The sequence below is a fragment of the Apodemus sylvaticus genome, chromosome 22 (genome assembly GCF_947179515.1).
Source record: "Apodemus sylvaticus chromosome 22, mApoSyl1.1, whole genome shotgun sequence".
Taxonomy (NCBI): Eukaryota; Metazoa; Chordata; class Mammalia; order Rodentia; family Muridae; genus Apodemus; species Apodemus sylvaticus.
Genome location: NC_067493.1, coordinates 46,093,783 through 46,111,797, shown reverse-complemented (window position 1 = coordinate 46,111,797; position 18,015 = coordinate 46,093,783). Strand labels below are relative to the sequence as shown.

The following is an 18,015-nucleotide window of genomic DNA, read 5'->3' as shown; positions in this document are numbered from 1 at the left end:
GAGGATTCTGGCATCGTTGCAAGAGTGGAAAGTTCCCGGAGCACTAGGCCTACCATGCAGACCTCCAGTGAGCAGTAAGGTACCGTGACCTAGAGTCTATCTTTGCTACACTTCCCACCACTCCCTCCGTCTCACACCAGGCCACTCTGAACTACTTCCCTTCAACAATCAAGATGGCTCAGCAGATAAAGGAACCTGACCCAAAGCCTGGTGGTGATAGTCCATACTTTCTAAATAGATAAACCCGGCACTCGGGACACAGGCAGATCTCTGAGTTCAAAGCCAGCATGTTTTACAGAGTCCGTTCCAGGACAATCAGGGCTACACCCAAAGTTTGACACACCACTTGGGTTTCCCAGAACCTGCATGATAGGTAGAGGGGGTCAGTTACTAGTTGTCCTCTGTCTGCCACACGTGCAACATGACACTTCCACACACACAGTTACACACAGTAAATATAATTTAACAAAATTACCTGACTCCCACAGGCCTTGACTTTGAGGTATCTGTCTGTCCCAGAACTCCGATATAAACTGATTTTGTTTGCTTTCTTCCTGACGGTGCTGAGACTCAAATCTATGGTACATCTCACATAGTAAGCAACATCCTCCACTGCTGTATCCCTAGCCCATTAATGTCGTTTAGGGGTCTAATATTCATTCTGCTCCCATCACTTCCCCTCCATCCCACATCCCAGCATCTTATACACCAGGACCATCCTCTGATAGACACTATATACAACCGGGCCCTAGATACAACCTCTGCTTCCCAGAGGAGCCTGGATACTGCTCACATGTCGAGCCACTTTCCTGCTTCTGCAGAAACCAAATAAAAACAAAACAAAACAAAAACAAAATAAATAAATAAATCTTTAGACCAGAACAAGCAGGGTCGACTGGAGTGAGCAGAGGTCCTGAATTCAAATTCCCAGCAACCATGTGATGGCTCACAACCATCAGTACAGCTACAGTGCACTCATATACATAAAATAAATAAATCTTTTTTTTTAAAAATCCTTGCTCTAGCAGATGCTCTAAGAGACAGTAGCATTCGCCTCTGTCCATCATGACAACCACAAGCATCTCCAGGCATTACCTAATGCCCCTAAGTAACTAAGGGAGAGCAAAAATCCTAGCTGGTTCTAAACCACTGCCCTGCCTGCTGCCCCCAACTCCCCACCCCCGCCATAGCTTTTAAAGCTTCCTTTGGATTCCTGGGTTAGGCTAAGGAGGTGAGGACCTGTTGAAATTTCAAATCTTGGTGGTCACTGGGGCAAAGTGCAGGTTCACTCTCCTCTCGGGGTTAGCTCAGAGGCAGTAGAACTGAAGCCACCTCCTTGCTCCTCTGCCTTGCGCCCTCAAGTCCCCCCCTTCCTCCCACGCAGTTGGTGAGGCTGTCTTTCCTCTCCCTCAGACCCCGCCCCACCCCTGCTCAGGATATAGGCCCTTGGATTGAGGCCACCACGTTCTTTATTTTCATGCACTCTAATATAAAGCCACAGGGGCAAAGGCTTTAAGCGAGTGGGTTCCCAAGCCCAGCCAGGGAGAAGCAATACCCCACCTCCGCTGACAAAAAATAACCTAGTGTCTGGAGGCGCGGGTACCCTCCGAGGGAGCCAAGGGCGTGCCCGGAGACGATGCTGCGTGCTCCCGCAGGAGCTGCACCGGTCTGAGCAGTTTGGTGACAAGGGCTGGAGTTTCTCCCGAGCCTCGATTCCATCTCTGCACAGGTGGGGAAGATGGTGGAGTTAGGATCAGAAATACAACCACCAACACTCTCGCCATAATACTTCACAGCCACCCCAGGACAAGGTCCCACAAACTGTCAGTACAGGCCAGGGGCCCACAGCTTCCTACAATATCCTTTTGAGAAGGGACAAACCACCTGACTGCAGCTCAGTGCCGACCCCAGGAGGCTGAGAACACAACTGAGGCAAACTAGGCAGGACTGGAGTGCCCTGGGTCTTCTAAGAACTCATGTTTCAAAGAGGAGTAACCAAAAAAAAAAAAAAAAAAAGAAGAAGAAGAAAAGCTGGACCTATAGGAGCAAGAAATGTGCTCTCTCTGGTCCTGCCTGGCGCCCGTTAGTGAAACCAGAAGATCAGCACTGTTCCGGGACGCGGAGAGATGGCTTCATCAGAGATGGCAGGCGGCCGTGACCTCTCACCTGACCTCAGTCCTCTTCTTCCTCGGGCTTCCTCAGTTTATCCAACGCTTCCTTCAGCACGCCGTCTGGATCTAGAATCTCCACCTGGAGGGAGGTGGGGGGAGGGGACGGGTTGGTTGGAATCAGCAGCGAGGAGGAAGGCCCCAAGCTGCCGTGCTGGAGTGGCTTGAAAACAAAACCTCATCTATAGTCCTTGACAGACAGGTTTCTGTCTCTCGGGTTTCAGCCCCCCGGGAGGACTACCCACCTTAGGAATGGGGAACTGGGTGGGCTCAGGGGCCTCATCACGGCCAAAGTCGATCATGGTGCCACACTTGGCCACGTTGTCCACCCAGAAGCCTTCAAACAGCTGACCATGGTCCAGGTGAAAGAAGCGCCCGTGCCCGTTCTTCATGCCCCTCTCCCAGCCGCCCTCATACCGGTTCCGGTTCTCTAGACAGGAAAGCAGCGTGCTAGGCACAGGGACGTAGCTGGGATTTCAGGCTGGGCCTCGCCGGCCCCAGCGCTGCCTAGTGTGTGCAGCAGCACACAGCAGGTGCAGCGGCCACAAACATCACCATCAACTTAACCTCAACCACTTCCAGAGATTTTTATTTTGCCAGTTATGGTAGCAAACGCCTTTGATCCCAGGACTCAGAAGGCAGAGGTAAATGGATCTCTGAGTTCGAGCCCATCCTTGTCTACTAAGAGAGTTCCAGGCCTACACAGAGAAAACCTGTGGAGAGGAGAGGGGAGGAGGAGGAGGAGGAGAGAGAAAGAGATTTGATTTGATTTTTTGATGGTGGAGCCAGAACCTGGCACATGCTCACTCCCCAGGCACTTCCTCGGCCTCTGGAACAGATGTAGTTCCGGTTTGTGGTGTAAGTTTTTATTGTTCTTTTGTTACTTTGTTTTGCTCTGTAAGGCAAGAAACTTGGGAGTGTGCTAGGCAATTGCTCCACACACCCAGGCCTTACTCGGTAAGTAAACCAAGAATTCAGAGCTCCACCTGCCTCTGCTTCCCAAGTACTGTGATTAAAGCTATGGAAGCTTTATTTTCTGAGACTGCATTTCGCCCGCCCCCACCCCCACCCCCACACACAGCTAGCACAGACTGTGCTCAATGCTGCAGATCCCGGGTGTTAGGGACCTTACTTACCCTCTGCTTTTATCTACTTTTCGGTGTGTTTGTGTTAAATGCAGGCACTTGCATGTCATGGTGCATGTGTAACACACATGCAGGGGTGAAAGGACAACTCTGGGGTCTCAGTTCTCTCCTCCTACCTTGTGGGACCCAGGATCAAACTCGGGTGATCAGGCCTGTGTGCAAGTGCCATTGCCCACTCACAGGTCCTTCTCATTAAAAAATAATAATAATAAAATAAAAGTAAATAGCCATTTGTTAACCACAAGGAAACTGAAACAAGTTGTCTGGGGTCCCACAGCTAGTACCGGCTCACACCTGGGTCTGAATTCACACACTCTTGCCCAGAAGCTCCTCAGAACATTTGTTCTGCTTACCAAGAGCTCACTAAATTCAGTTTATGCATAGTGGAGGCTCACTGAAGGCAAGGCTCCTAGCTGAGTATAGAGACTACCAGACAGACAGACAGACTGACTGACTGACCGCCTCTGCCCTCCCAGCTGATCCAGGACCTCAGCTTATTTGGATCTCGTTGAAAAGCAAAATCTCACTTTCTCGGGGCCAACTAGACTGGTATTTATGGGACAGGTATTATGGTTCTTGGGGCAGCGAGTCTGGGACAAGATCTTTCCGGGACGGGGCGGGGCCAGGAAGCGATGGGCGTGGTTTCTTGGGGCGGGGCACTCACTCAGCCGCAACATGCCCTCCCCTTCAGGCTTGTCGTTCTGCCACTGGCCCTCGTAGATGTCGCCGTTGCTGTAGTACATGCGTCCCCACCCGCTGCGCTGGTTGCTACACCACTCGCCCTCGTAGTATTCCTTGGGTCCGAAAAACTGGATCCCGTAGCCCTGAAAGCAAGAAGGTTTGCCAAGTCCCTCACACCTGAGTCTCCTTGTGCTAGCTTTCCTAGCGGAGGTCAATTCCTTCTGCATATTTCGGCTCATTTCGTGCACCGCCTTCATACCGCCCGCATGATTTCTCTTCTATGGTACCCTTATCTCTGGCCCCACTTCGATACCCACTCCATACAGCCACCAGAAGGATATTTTATACCCCGTAGGATCTCCCGCCCAACTCTGATTACATTCAGTCTCTACTCAACCGTCTACTTAGAAACATGTTACATTTGGAGACCAACGGCAGGAAATCAGAGACTATTGGAGAGCACACGCAAAATGGCTTGGTTCAGTAGCAGAAGTCTGTTCCTCAAAATCCCAATGCCATTTTTCACTACTCTCTTTCTCTCCCCCAGGGCAAATAAACCTGCTGTTTGAGATCCTTGTTATTTCTTCCTACCATTTCTTATCTATGGGCTACCTCCTTGCTGCTTCGGATATGACCTCCTGCCCTGTATTTTCTAGGTTAGATTACACGATCTCCCGAACACTGGGAAACTACTGATAACTCTCCTTTAAAGGCAAATCATAGCTGGGCAGTGGTGGCGCACGCCTTTAATCCCAGTGCTTGGGAGGCAGAGGCAGGTGGATTTCTGAGTTCCAGGCCAGCTGGTCTACAGAGTGAATTCCAGGACAGTCAGGACTACACAGAGAAACCCTGTCTTGAAAATCCAAAATTTAAAAAAAAAAAAAATGCTCAAGTACTACGTATACTAAATGTTCAATAGCAACACAATTATCAGACTCCATGACTTATAGCAAAAATCAATACAAGTTTGTTTTTTTTTTAATATGTTGCAGTAGGATGAATATTTGTGGAATTTCTCCTGGCTACCTTCTCCCCCTCTTCTTCCTCTCCTGTCCTTAGTCCCTGTTTTCAGTCAGGGTCTCTTTTTCTCTATGTAGCCCAGGCTAACCTGAAGCTCACTCTCCTCCTGCCTCCACCTTCAGGATGCTGAGGTCACGGCTCTGCACCTCCAGGCCTGCTTCCTGGCCTCCTATCTGACTCAGGCCAGCAGCAGCAGCAGGAGGAGGATTCTCAGAATGGGGTACAGGGAGAAGAAAGCCAGGAAACAAGGGGGAAGAGGGCGGAGGGAACCTTGCCTGCTGCCTTCTTGAAGCAGTAAGGTTTTAAAGGGTTCCTCCCTGGGGCCCCCACTTCTCTTGCTTCCTGTTTTCTTGGTTTTGTTTTGAAAAGCACTACAGTTCCTCCACCCCTTCCTTCTCCCACCCAGCAAACCCCTGGCTCTAGGTCCACCTCCCACCTTTGCCCTCTGAGTGCCTTCTCGCTTCACACACATTCACACACACACACACACAAACACACACACAAACACACACAGAGCCTGGCTCGTCTCTTACCCTCGCCTACGAACAAGGCATGCAGGGAAACCACTCACCGATTTCTTATCGCTTTTCCACCAGCCTGAATACACTCTCCTGAGCTTTCCCGTCTCTGGGTCAGGATGACTGAGGGTACCATAGCCATCTCGTTTCCCAAACTTCCAGTCCCCTTCATAGACTGCGCCACTCTTCTTCCAGACCTGTGTTCCTTTCCCTGGGGACACACGGATGGGCCAACACTGCAGATGCTGCCACCCTGGAGCTGGAAGCCACATGCCAGTCCAGACCTCGGGTGCTTCTGCCCTGAACAGTTTTCCCAGAAAAGGGTCTGTGCCTCATCTTTAGATTGTAAGCATGCCGAAGAAAGGAATGGTCCATTTCTAAAAGCAGTGATCCTCTTGCCCATGGTTTAACAGCCAGGCTGATATGGCAAACCTCAAGTAGCGGTGAGGCTGAGGCAGGAGGATGGTGAGTTCCAGTCCAGCCTGAGCAGTGTCTTTTTTGTTTGTTTGTTTGTTTGGATTTGGTTTTTTTGAGACAGGGTTTCTCTGTGTAGCCCTGGCTGTCCTGGAATTCACTCTGTAGACCAGGCTGGCCTCAAACTCAGAAATCTGCCTGCCTCTGCCTCCCAGAGTGCTGGGATTACAGGCGTGCGCCACCACTGCCTGGCCCTAGAGACTTAAGAAGAAAGTAAAAAGGAACCAGGAAATGGTGTGAGGACAGAAGTTCAATTCCCAGCAGTGACATAAAGAAAAAAATAAATTCTGCCCTTTACAGTGTGGGTGAACAAGGAGGACATTAAGATGAACAATGTACAAAGCAGTCATGCCTCGGTGGTGCGTGGCTTTGATCCCAGCACTCAGGAGGCAGAGGCTGGTGGATCTCTGAGTTCGAGGCCAGCCTGGTCTCCAGAGTGAGTTCCAGGATAGCCACATAGAGAAACCCTGTCTCAAAAGACAAAAAAAAAAAAAAAAAAAAGCAAAATAAGAGAGACCAGTACAAGTGATGTCACTTTTATGTGGGGAAGTCAATGTCATAGAAGTAGAGACTAGAACGACGATGCCAGGAGGAGAGAAAGAGGGAGATGTGGGTCAAAGGCTATCGTAGCATAACATTTTGGAGGACCAATGTACAACATTGTGATTATAGCTGATAACTAAGTAAGCTGGGGTGGAAGATATGGCTCATGGTGGAACAGCACTAGTCTTACAAGCAGATCCTTGAATTTGCTCTCCGGAACCCACAGTGGGAGGAAAGCACTTCTGAAAGTTCCTCGCTTACCATCTACATACATGTTGTGATCATATCTGTGCTTACCTGTACCCATCACATGTGCCTACTTAGATCATACTGAGGCTCAAACTAAGTCTTGAACAGAAGCATTTTACTAATTTACAGCTACGTCCCTAGCCCTGTATTATGGATTTTTAAGACAGGATCTTGTCCTATGCCCCAGGCTGTCCTCCAACTCATGATCCTCCCACCTATGCTCCCTAAGGGCTTGATAGCTGTGCACTGTCATTCCTAGCTATCAGTTTGAAATCAATGAACGAATCCAAGGAATGAATGAATGAGTGAATGAATGAATGAGTCACCACGAAAGCTAGCATCGCAAGCAAGCATCCATATCAAGTCTGCATATAGAATTCTTCAGCTTCCACGCTGACTCTTGAGCAGGCCGGAGTTGTCTGTCTCCTTTTCATTCCCTAAACAAACTTAAACCAAGAACTGCTGGCAGGCCCCAGAGGTAACAAGAACGGTTCTTGCTTTTTGGTCAGGGGGTCTGAAGGGTGATCAGCCACCCCACCGGAACAATGCAAGGCAGGTGCTTCCCAGTAGGGTTAGGAACATGAAGAACAATACCCTGGGAGTACTTACACCCCCTCTGAAAATTTCTTTTGACTACAAAAACTCTGATCAGTGTCAGGCATCACCTGATGTCCCTCCCTGCCATTTTCTCTGTCATCTTCCGACTACAAACTCCAGACTACAAACTCCAAGAAGAGAGTTAAACGGCTGACCCAGGGCTGAGCCACCCAGAGTCTTTTCCTTGGATCTTTGTGTGTTATTATTTGTTTGTTTGTTTGTTGGTTTTTCAAGACAGGGTTCCTCTGTGTAGCCCGTGAGCCACCCCTGCCCGGCTAATTTTTATATTTTTGTAGTGCTGTGGATCAAATGCAGGCTTCACTTATACCAGGTATACAAGCCAGAGTCGGTTTTGAAGGGGGGGAAAAATGTCTCTACCAGATTGGCCTGTAGGGCATTTTCTTAATTGATGATGGGTGTGGGAGGGCCAGGCTGACTGTGGGTGCTGTCACCTCTGTGTTAGAGATCCTGGGTGCTGTGAGAAAGCAAGCTTGGGTGGAGATAGCTGGAGGGATGGCTCAGTGGTTGGGAACTCTTGCTGTTCTTACAGAGCGTCAGGGTTCGGGTCCCAGCACTCTTTTTTTTTTTTAAGATTTATTTATTATTATATGTAAGTACACTCTAGCTGTCTTTAGACACACCAGAAGAGGGAGTCAGATCTCATTGTGGACAGTTGTGAGCCCACCATGTGGTTGCTGGCATTTGAACTCAGTACCTTTGGAAGAGCAGTCAGTGCTCCTAACCACTGAGCCATCTCACCAGCGCCGGTTCCCAACAATCTTGACTTAACAACCATCCATAGACAGGAACATGGTGCACGCAGACATCCAGGCAGAATACTCACACACATAAAATAAGTAAATCTAAAAGAAGACAGCACATGCTGGGCGGTGGTGGCGCACACCTGTAATCCCAGCACTTGGGAGGCAGAGGCAGGTGGATTTCTGAGTTTGGGGCCAGCCTGGCCTACAGAGTGAGTTCCAGGACAGCCAGGGCTACAAAGAGAAACCCTGTCTCAAAAAAAAAAAAAAAAAAAAAAAGAAAAAAAAAAAAAAGACAGCACAGCAGGGTGGGCAAGCCTTGAGGAACAAACCAGAAAGCAGCACTCCCCCGCGGTCTCTGTATCAGCTCCTGCCTCCAGATGACTTGAACTCCTACTCTGACTTTCTTTAATGATGGACCTTGATGTGGAAGTGTAACCCAAAATAAACCCTTTCCTCTCCAAGTTGCTTTTGGCCATGGCATTTACCACAACAATAGAAACTTGAAACCTAAGTAAGATAGCCACTCAGCTATATTTCTAGCTCTTGTATTTTAAATTTGATTTATAAAAGAATCTTTGTAGCCAGGTGGTGCTGTCACACGCCTGTAATCCAAACACTCTGGGAGGCAGAGGCAGGCAGATTTCTGAGTTCGAGGCCAGCCTGGTCTACAGAGTGAGCTCCAGGACAGTCAGGGCTATACAGAGAAACCCTGTCTCGAAAAACCCCAAAATCCAAAAACCAAAAAAAAAAAAAAAAAAAAAAAAAAAGGTTTTTAAACTTGTTTGTTTTTTCCAGAGTTTCCTCTGTGTAGTCCTGGTGGCCCTGGAACTCATTCTGTAGACCAGGCTGGCCTTGAACTCAGAAATCCACCTGCCTCTGCCTCCCAAGTGCTGGGATTAAAGGCGTGCGCCACCACTGCTCTGCTAAACATTTATTTTTAATGTGTCTGTGTGCATATGCCATGTGAGTGTAGTACCTAGAGAGACCAGAAGAGGGCGTCATAACCCCCTGGAGCTGAAGTTCCAAGTGACTGTGAGCCACTGGATGTGAGTGCTGGGAACTGAATTCAGGTTCTCAGCTTTTTTTTTTTTTTCCTCTCTTTTTGTTTTGTTTTGTTTTGTTTTTGAGACATGGTCATGCTGTGTACAACAGGCTGGCCTGAAACTTGCCATGTAAATCAGGCTGGCCTCCAGCTCAGAGATCTGCCTACCTCTGCCTTCTGGGGTGTGTACCACCACGAGCAGAGAGGAATACTTACTTGCTCTTAACTGCTGAGCTATCTCTCCAGCCCAACCCTTGGATTTTTAAATCTAGAGCAGGTAGGGCTTGAGGCTTATCTCATTTGCCTAATAATATTTGAAATATTGTGAAATAAGATATTCCCACTGGGAGATAAACATTTGATCTAGGCTATCCCAGACAAGGGCAGACTCACCCTTTGTCCAGCACAGGCTTGGCACGCACAGTGCTGACTAGCCTGTCCCCTTCTTTGTAACAATGTCTGTCCTGCAACAAAGAGAGACAAAGCTTGGGGGGAGGTAGCTGACTGGTTAAGAGCACTTGCTGCCTTTGCAGAGGACCTGGCTTCTGTCCCCCACTCCCGCATGCAAATCGCAGCTCACAGCCACCTGTAACACAAGTTCCAGTGGGATCTGACAGCCTCTTCTGATCTCCATAGGCACCAGGCACTCAAATGGTGCATATATATACATACATACATACATACATACATACACACATACACACATACATATGTTAAGGCAAAACACTCATGCACATAAAATAAAATAGATCTTTAAAAAGACAAGGCTCACCATGGAAATGCCAGTAACTGGGATGATAGGTATGTATACTAAAACCACACCCAGTTCTGCCTACTTTCTCTCCTGCTGTTCCCTGCTCCAGCTACCCTGACGTCTAGTCAGTCCCTCTTCAAGTTACACTGACCTCCCTAATTCTATGTCTACAGCTTAAGGTCTAAATTTTAAATGAAATGCTCCTCAGCCTGGTCACGGCATCTTTATCCTTTCTGCCCAGCTCAAACGTCACCCTGCTCCTTACTCTCCTTCTTGTCCTCCTCCCTCCCCTCCCTGTTACCCTCCCTGTAGCCTAACGCCACCTCTTGAGTAGTTAGTTACTTCTTCCCCAGTTGCCTCATCTGGGAAATGTGACGGTAGTGTACCTTGCAGATTCTCTTCGATCTCCCTTGCTCTCTGAGCCACCTTTGCTGGACGCCCAAAGATCTTAACTTTACAAAGAGACATTGTTGCCGCTTAACAGATGAGAAAACTGATAGAAGAGGCTCAGGGATTCTAGTGTCCGGATCGCAGGAAAGCAGGAGAAGAGGGTGGTTAAGTCTGGAGTTGCAAGACTAGAGTTTTTAGATAGAGTCATGACATTCCCCGCCCCCATCCCTTCCCAACAACCAGGATTTGCAATGTATTGCCAGAACCAATTCGCCCCCTGCTGGTTAAGACTTGAGTCCAGGCATTCTGGAGTAATCATGGTCATCCAGTTACTTCTAGGGGTTTGGACAGGTCCAACCTGTGTCCTGGCACCCAGACCTTGTGGTCCACCATCTACTGAGCATCAGGGCTGTGTCTGAAGTCCACAACACCTACTGCAAGTTATTTCTTTCTTTTTTCTTTTTTTCTTTTTTCTTTCTTTCTTTTGTTTTGTTTTGTTTTCGAGACAGGGTTTCTTGGTGTAGCCCTGGCTGCACTAAAACTCACTCTGGAGACCAGGCTGGCCTTGAACTCAGAAATCCGCCTGCCTCTGCCTCCCAAGTGCTGGGATTAAAGGCGTGTGCCACCACCTCCCGGATGCAAGTCATTTTCTTAAGGCATTGACCTTTTCACCTGTCAACCAGCCCCAGGCTCAGCTACCCTGTCAGAAGACAGAGAGTGACCCGGAATCCCCAGAACCCCAGCTTTGGGCTGGCTTCTGATGACCCTATCCCATTTTTCTGTCCCTGTCCTCATGCTATGACTCAGCTGACGTCAGAGCCATAGTATGGGAAGACCCATTGCTAGTCCTGGTCAACATTCACCCACTAAGGGGACTTGGGAACATTTATTATGTAAGTAGTTATCTTCCGGCACCCCAGAAGAGGGCATTAGATTTCATTAAGGATGGTTGTGAGCCACCATGTGATTGCTGGGATTTGAACTCAGGACCTTTGGAAGAGCAATCAGTGCTCTTAACTGCTAAGCCATCTCTCCAGTCCCTCACTTACGTTTTTTTGTTTGTTTGTTTTTTGTTTTGTTTTTGTTTTTGTTTTTTGGATTTGGTTTTTTCGAGACAGGGTTTCTCTGTATAGCCCTGGCTGTCCTGGAACTCACTCTGTAGACCAGGCTGGCCTTGAACTCAGAAATCCACCTGCCTCTGCCTCCCAGAGTGCTGGGATTACAGGCCTGTGCCACCACCGCCTGGCCTCGCTTATGTTTTTAAGAGACTCTGTACAGTGTTTTTCGTTCTGTTTTGTATTGCTCGCCCACTCTGAGCCCACACTGGCCACGAATCCCTCGAGGACCTCCTGCTTACCGTGTTTCAAGTTGCCCTTCCATTCGCCCACGTAGTGATCGCCATTCACAGCAAACACTTGATGTCTCAATCCATTCTTCTGGGCTTTCCGATCCCACCCTTTCCACAGCGGCTCTGATTTTCTTGGACACTTGGTGACCGGCATGCTGGCTGCGTCTGTGGTGTTGGGGGGGTGCTGGCGGGAGGTAGGGGCATCAGGGGCTCAGTGGGTCCCGTGTATCCTTGGGATCCTGGCGCTTCCTGGGGAGGTGCCTGCCTGCGTTCCGGTAAGGCAGGTCATGTGTGTTCTGAGTCCCCAGGGCAGGTGAACAGCCCTCAGTGGGGATCCTTCTGTGCTGGACTGACCCAGGACAGTCCCTTCCCTTACATTCTCCTGGGGTCCATCTGTCCGGGATGTGATGGCACAATTCCTTTGGAACCCAGGGAGACCAATAGGAACCCAGGGTTTGTGATGACATTGGGGAGAAGCTGCCCCTGGGAAAAAAAAATGATGCTTCCAAACTTAATGACTAGAAGGACCAATCAGAATAGACTTTGGTGGAAGAGGCGGGAAGTCTGAAGAGTCAGATGGTGGGAAGTGCTGGGACCACTCCAGGGTGAGTCAGAGGGTATCAGGCAGACAGCTGTCTCTGTACACACTGCTGAAACATCCCTGGTCCGGTGCCTGCACTGTTAGCCCTTTCCCTACCTGGTAGATGGGATAGATAAAAGTTCAGGGGTTGCCTTTCAGCTGGGGAGATCCCACAAATCAAAGAGACAGATTCCATTGTGACTAACTGTCCCAAACTGAAAGTCTAGCTACACAGTAAGACCTTGTCTCCAAACAATCTCAGTAGGAAAGTTCTCAGCTATCTGGTAGGGCCATAGACTCCAGAGAGAAACCCAGGGCTTCCTCCCCATGTCTGGGAGCACCCCCCTGTGTTCCTCACACCCCCCAAATGTCCAGAAAGTACTTTAATGTCTTTCCATCTGTCTCCAGTTTGCTCATGGGTGATATAAAATGTTTTTGTATAAATCCTGGGGACCCTGTTCTCCGTCAACAAATACGACTATATACGCCTTAGGTGCAGAGGCTGGACAAATCCATTCCCATTAAAGCTTGCGCTGGCCACACAAACACACAGGTGCTGCCAATCCAAATATGCTCAGGTTGAAGCCGGTGATCACGGTGTCTCGGCAGCCATCCACAGGGTCAGTCTCAAAAACATGTGCCTGACACCTGTGAAAGTTATACAGCCTCTGTCCCCACAGAAGGGGCCACCCGGCTCCTCACGCCTTGTTGCTTACCCTGTTTTGAAAACACAAAAAAGCTTTTTGTTTGTTTGTTTTTTCGAGACAAGGTTTCTCTGTGTAGCCCTGGCTGTCCTGGAACTCACTCTGTAGACCAGGCTGGCCTCGAACTCAGAAATCCACCTGCCTCTGCCTCTGCCTCCCAAGTGCTGGGATTAAAGGCGTGTGCCACCACCGCCCGACTTTTTTCTTTTTTAACATGGAGTCTTGCTATGGCTCTGTAACCCTGGCTGACATGGTACTCCATATGTAGACCAGGCTAGCTTCAAATTTGCATTATTCTTCTTACCTCCTGAGTGCTGGGATAACAAACATGTACCACTACACTCAAATTCATTCATTCATTCATTCATTCATTCATTCGCCCAACCGTCTCTGTTTTTGATAGGTGTCATGTAGCACAGGTTAGACCCAAACTCCCAAAGTAGCTGAGAATGACTGTTTTTATTTAATTATTCATTTATTTAGAGCCAGGATCTCACGTAACCCCAGGCTGGCCTCAGACTCACTATGCAGGATGACCTTAAGTTGTTAATCCTCCCAACTCTACCTCCCAAGTGCTGTTATTGCAAGCATTGGCCATCTTGCTTAGTCAAGCCCAGGGTTTCACATAGGCCAAGCAAGTACTCTATCTACTGGTCCTTAGGCAGTGGTCTTAATCCCTGAGCCATCTCTCCAGCCCCATACACAGTCAGTTCTCCACGCACCCTTTAATTGTGCAGACATCTGGCTTCCTGGCAGCGCCTCAGATGGAGAACTGAAGCACTGATCGAGGAACCATGGTGTGGAAGGCTTTTGCTGCTGGCAGAAGCCTGGGGCTACCAATCTGCATTTGCAGTATCTTTATATGTCCTTAGAGAACAATCTTGCACCTTTTCCCTCTGACAGTACCCCTGCTCTGGCCACTGCTCTCAGTAGAAATGACAGGGGCCATGTGTTTTTCTGTTTCTCACTACACCCAGTACCTGCGCATAATAGGTCCTCAAGTAAGGGCAAAGAGATACTGGGAGTTGTGATGTAACCCATAATCCTAACTTCTGGGAAGCCGAGGCAGAGGGATCACCATGAGTTTGAGGCCAGTTTGGGAGTGAGACCGTGTCTCAAAAAAAAAGCAGAAACCGGAGGAGAGGATGGCCCAGTGGTTAAGAGCAACACTCACCACACTTGTGGAGGGGGCCTAGTTAAATTCCCAGCATTCAGATAGCAGCTCAGGATGTGTGTTACTTCAGTTCTAGGGAATACAGTAGTGGCACACAAATTGTGCACAGAAATACACATAGGAGAAACACCCGTATACATAAAATTTAAAAATAAAAAGCTGGGCAGTGGTGGCGCATGTCTTTAATCTCAGCACTTGGGAGACAGAGGCAGGCAGATTTCTGAGTTCAAGGACAGCCTGGTCTACAGAGTAAGTTCCAGGACAGCCAGGGCTACACAGAGAAACCCTGTCTCAAAAAAAAAAAACCAAAAATAAACAAACAAACAAATAAATAAATAATAAAAATAAAGATAAGATAAATGAGCGGTGAGCAAAAGTTACAGGAGACATTGGTGTCACAGCTCCCAAGTGACAACGTGCTTGCTCAGAATTGTAAGCGAACCCTGCACTAGACTCCAGTGACGCAGAGCGTCGATAGTCATTACTGCTTCCTCTGGGTTATCATAGATCCCACTTTTTCCTCTACTTTTCAGAACTTATGGAGAGGCTCAAGTGGACGAGGGAAGAAAGGCTTGCCGGCTTGCGCAGGTTGCTTTTTACTTAAGAACGAAGGGGAGCTCTGTGGACACTGGAGGGGAGGGGACAGCCAGCCGGGGTCATTCCCTGCATCCCCCGGCTCACCTGTAACAGCAGCCTTGGGCTTCTCTCACTGCCTGGCAGCTAGAGTTGTGAGTCTGGGCCCAGGGAGGTTGTTATGGCAACGCCAAAGCTGACTGGCAGTGCCCGCCTCTTCCTGCAGTGGCCGGGTAGCGGGAAATTTTAAGGGCAGGGAAAGTCCCATTTGTTCTTAATCCTAGGACTGCTTTGAGCTCTTCGGGAAGCTCTGGAGATCGGAGACTGTCTCCGTGGAAGTCGCGCGGTGTACATATTACAGATGCAAATTCTTGCTCTGCTCACAACGCCTTGAAGATCCTGGAAGACCTGCCTGGCCCCCTCACGGTTCACTTCGTCCTGTCCCCCTCAAGCTTCCCATTTAGCTTTTTGTCGGAGCTAGGGTACACTTGCTCCTCTGCTGTTCCTGGAAAGTGCGCCATGTTCCCGCCTCAGGCATTGGGCTCTTCTGGGACAGCTGCCAGGACATCTCTTCCTCTACGGGAGAGCATGGACCGTGCCTTCCTTTCCTTCAGAGGTTTGCTCAGACGTCAGCCCCTCACCCAGGCGTTCTCAGAACTGCCCTATTTAAAATTGGAATCTCAGTGTTTCATTCCTGTCTATTCTTTTTTTTTTTAAAGATTTATTTATTTATTATATGTAAGTTAAGTAAGTACACTGTAGCTGTCTTCCAACACCAGAAAAGGGTGTCAGATATCTTTATGGATGGTTGTGAGCCACCATGTGGGTGCTGGGAATTGAACTCAGGACCTCTGGAAGAGCAGTCAGTGCTCTTAACCGCTGAGCCTTCTCTCCAGCCCCCTCCTGTCTATTCTTAATACGACTTCCATCTGAGCCTTCTCTTTCCTGCCCATCCCACAGCCTTCGATAATGTCCACCTCTAAAGGCAAAGATTTGGGTTTTTTGTTTGTTTGTTTTCATTCTCAGGGTTGTTTTGTTTGGTTTAGAGACAGGGTCTCACTCTGTAGCCCGGGCTGTCTAGAACTCACTGTGTAGATCTGATTGACCTCACCAGAGATCTGCCCACCTCTGCCTGTCAAGTGTTGGTATTAAAGGCAATGTCACCTTCAAAAACAAAGAAACAAACAACAACAAACCTCTCAAACATAAAAAGAAAGTAAAAGGGAAGCCGGTGGTGAGATGGCTCAGTGGATAAAGGCACCCACTGCCAAGCCTGGTGACCTGAGCTAGATCACTGGTGCACACTGTGGGAGGAGAGAGCTGACGCCTGCCGCGTGTGTCTGACCTCCACGTGGCGCGCACGCACACGCACGCGCACGCGCACGCGCACGCGCACGCGCACGCACAGGCAGAATAAAAATTTATTCGGCTGTTACAAACACCTGCGACTTCCTCTTCCTGCACTTAACAGGCGCTGCCACTCTGCCTAATCTGAAAACAGAGGATCTGTAGGCTTTTATTGTTGGAACCCTGAGAGATCTACCTGCCTCTGCCTCCATGTGTTGGGATCATAGGATGATCCCATGAGCCACAAAGCCTCTCTCCTTCCACCATCAGCCATTAGATGTTCTTAGTGAAGAAAACAACCCCCTCCTTATGTGGGTTACTACGTCGTTTTGTTTGTTTGTGTGTTTTTGCTTTTCAAGACAGGGATTCTCTGTATCATCTTGACTGTCCCAGAACTCACTTTGTAGGCTGGCCTCGAACTCACAGAGCTCCACTCACCTCTGTCTCCCAAGAAATAGGATGAAAGGAGTGTGACACCACTGCCTGACATCACTGTGATTTTAATTAACTGCAGAAATTAACTGTTTCCAAATTCCTATCTCAAGTACTCAGTAGGCCCAGCTAGTTTCTAGAGCCTTCCTTGGCTGACTCTGGCTCTCCTTACAACATTCTGCTTTTCCCTTCAGGCACCTGGCCAGCAGCTGCAGCCAGCCTTTACCCTGGGTACAAACTGTCCTTTGGCCGGCGGCCCTGTCCTGAGCCTCCTTGCCACCTGCAGAGCTGCGGCTTTGTGTCCTTGTCCTTTCTAGGCTAGACTACATTCCAACATGCTGCGTCTCAGTTCCACACGGTGAGTGACACAGCTGTACAGTTTTAATAAAATTTGGAGGAAGGGGCTGGAGAGATGCCTCAGTGGTTAAGAGCACTGACTGCTCTTCTGAAGGTCCTGAGTTCAAATCCCAACAACCACATGGTGGCTCACAACCATCTGTAATGAAATCTGATGCTCTCTTCTGGTGTGTCTGAAGATAATTACAGTGTACTTACATGTAGTAATAGATAAGTTATTTATAAAAAAAAATTGGAGGAAGCTAGGTCTGTCTGGAAGAGAAAGATCTGAACTGTGGTTTATCTGTAGTACAGTCCAGCCACGGGGGCAGGTTGTAAGCACACGAGTCTGTTCTCCTGACTGTATGTCTGTGTACCACGTGACGTGAGTCAGTGTCCATAGAAGCCAGAAGAGAATGTCAGACCCCCCACACCCAGAGCTGCATGTAGACAGTTGTGAGCCACCACGTGGGTTCTGGGAATGGAACCCTGGTCCTCTGGAAGAGCAGCCACAGCACTTTACCTGTTTGTTTGTTTAATTTTTTGGTTTTTCGAGACAGGGTTTCTCTGTGTAGCCCTGGCTGTCCTGGAACTTACTCTGGAGACCAGGCTGGCCTCGAACTCAGAAATCCACCTGCCCCTGCCTCCCAAGTGCTGGGATTAAAGGTGTGTGCCACCACTGCCCAGCTGTTAAAGACTTTTAAATTTTTTATTTTATGTGCTCGGGTGGTTTGCCTGCCTATATAAAATTCACTGTAGTCCTGTCTGCTGACTGCAGAGGCCAGAAGAGGGCGCCAGATGCCCTGGAACTGGAGTTATACCCCATTGTAAACCTCCATATTGGTGCTGGGAACCAAACCTCAGTCCTCCGTAAGAACAGCAAATGCTCTTCACCTGTAAGCCCTCTCTCCAGCCCTTAAATACCTTTATAACAATCACTTGCCAGATCTGCAAGGTCAGGATTTGCCTAGACTCTTCTGAAAGACTTCATTTACAGCTTGAGAGAAGGGTGTTCCCATGGGATGCAAAGTGAGAGAGGCTCCCACACACACCACTCGTAAATAAATGTTTCCTTGGGGAGGTGTGGTCCTGTAGACATTAACCCACTCTGAAGCTTTGGCTTAAGGCTGGATGATCTGTCCTAGCAAAGAAAGACCTCATTCAGAATTGTCCAGG

The 18,015-nt window shown here is 48.7% G+C and overlaps 1 protein-coding gene across 1 annotated transcript; it reads right to left on the bottom strand.

Moving 5' to 3' along the window:
* Positions 1-1,451: 1,451 nt before the first annotated feature.
* Morn3 (MORN repeat containing 3) lies at positions 1,452-10,515 on the bottom strand. Its single transcript, XM_052168309.1, has 6 exons — positions 10,342-10,515; positions 5,586-5,743; positions 3,978-4,137; positions 2,414-2,598; positions 2,167-2,250; positions 1,452-1,721 (listed from the first exon to the last, which is right to left on the bottom strand). The coding sequence occupies exons 1-5, from the start codon at positions 10,421-10,423 to the stop codon at positions 2,173-2,175; spliced, it is 663 nt and encodes a 220-aa protein (XP_052024269.1). The 5' UTR covers positions 10,424-10,515; the 3' UTR covers positions 1,452-1,721; positions 2,167-2,172.
* Between the last annotated feature and the right edge of the window lie 7,500 nt (positions 10,516-18,015).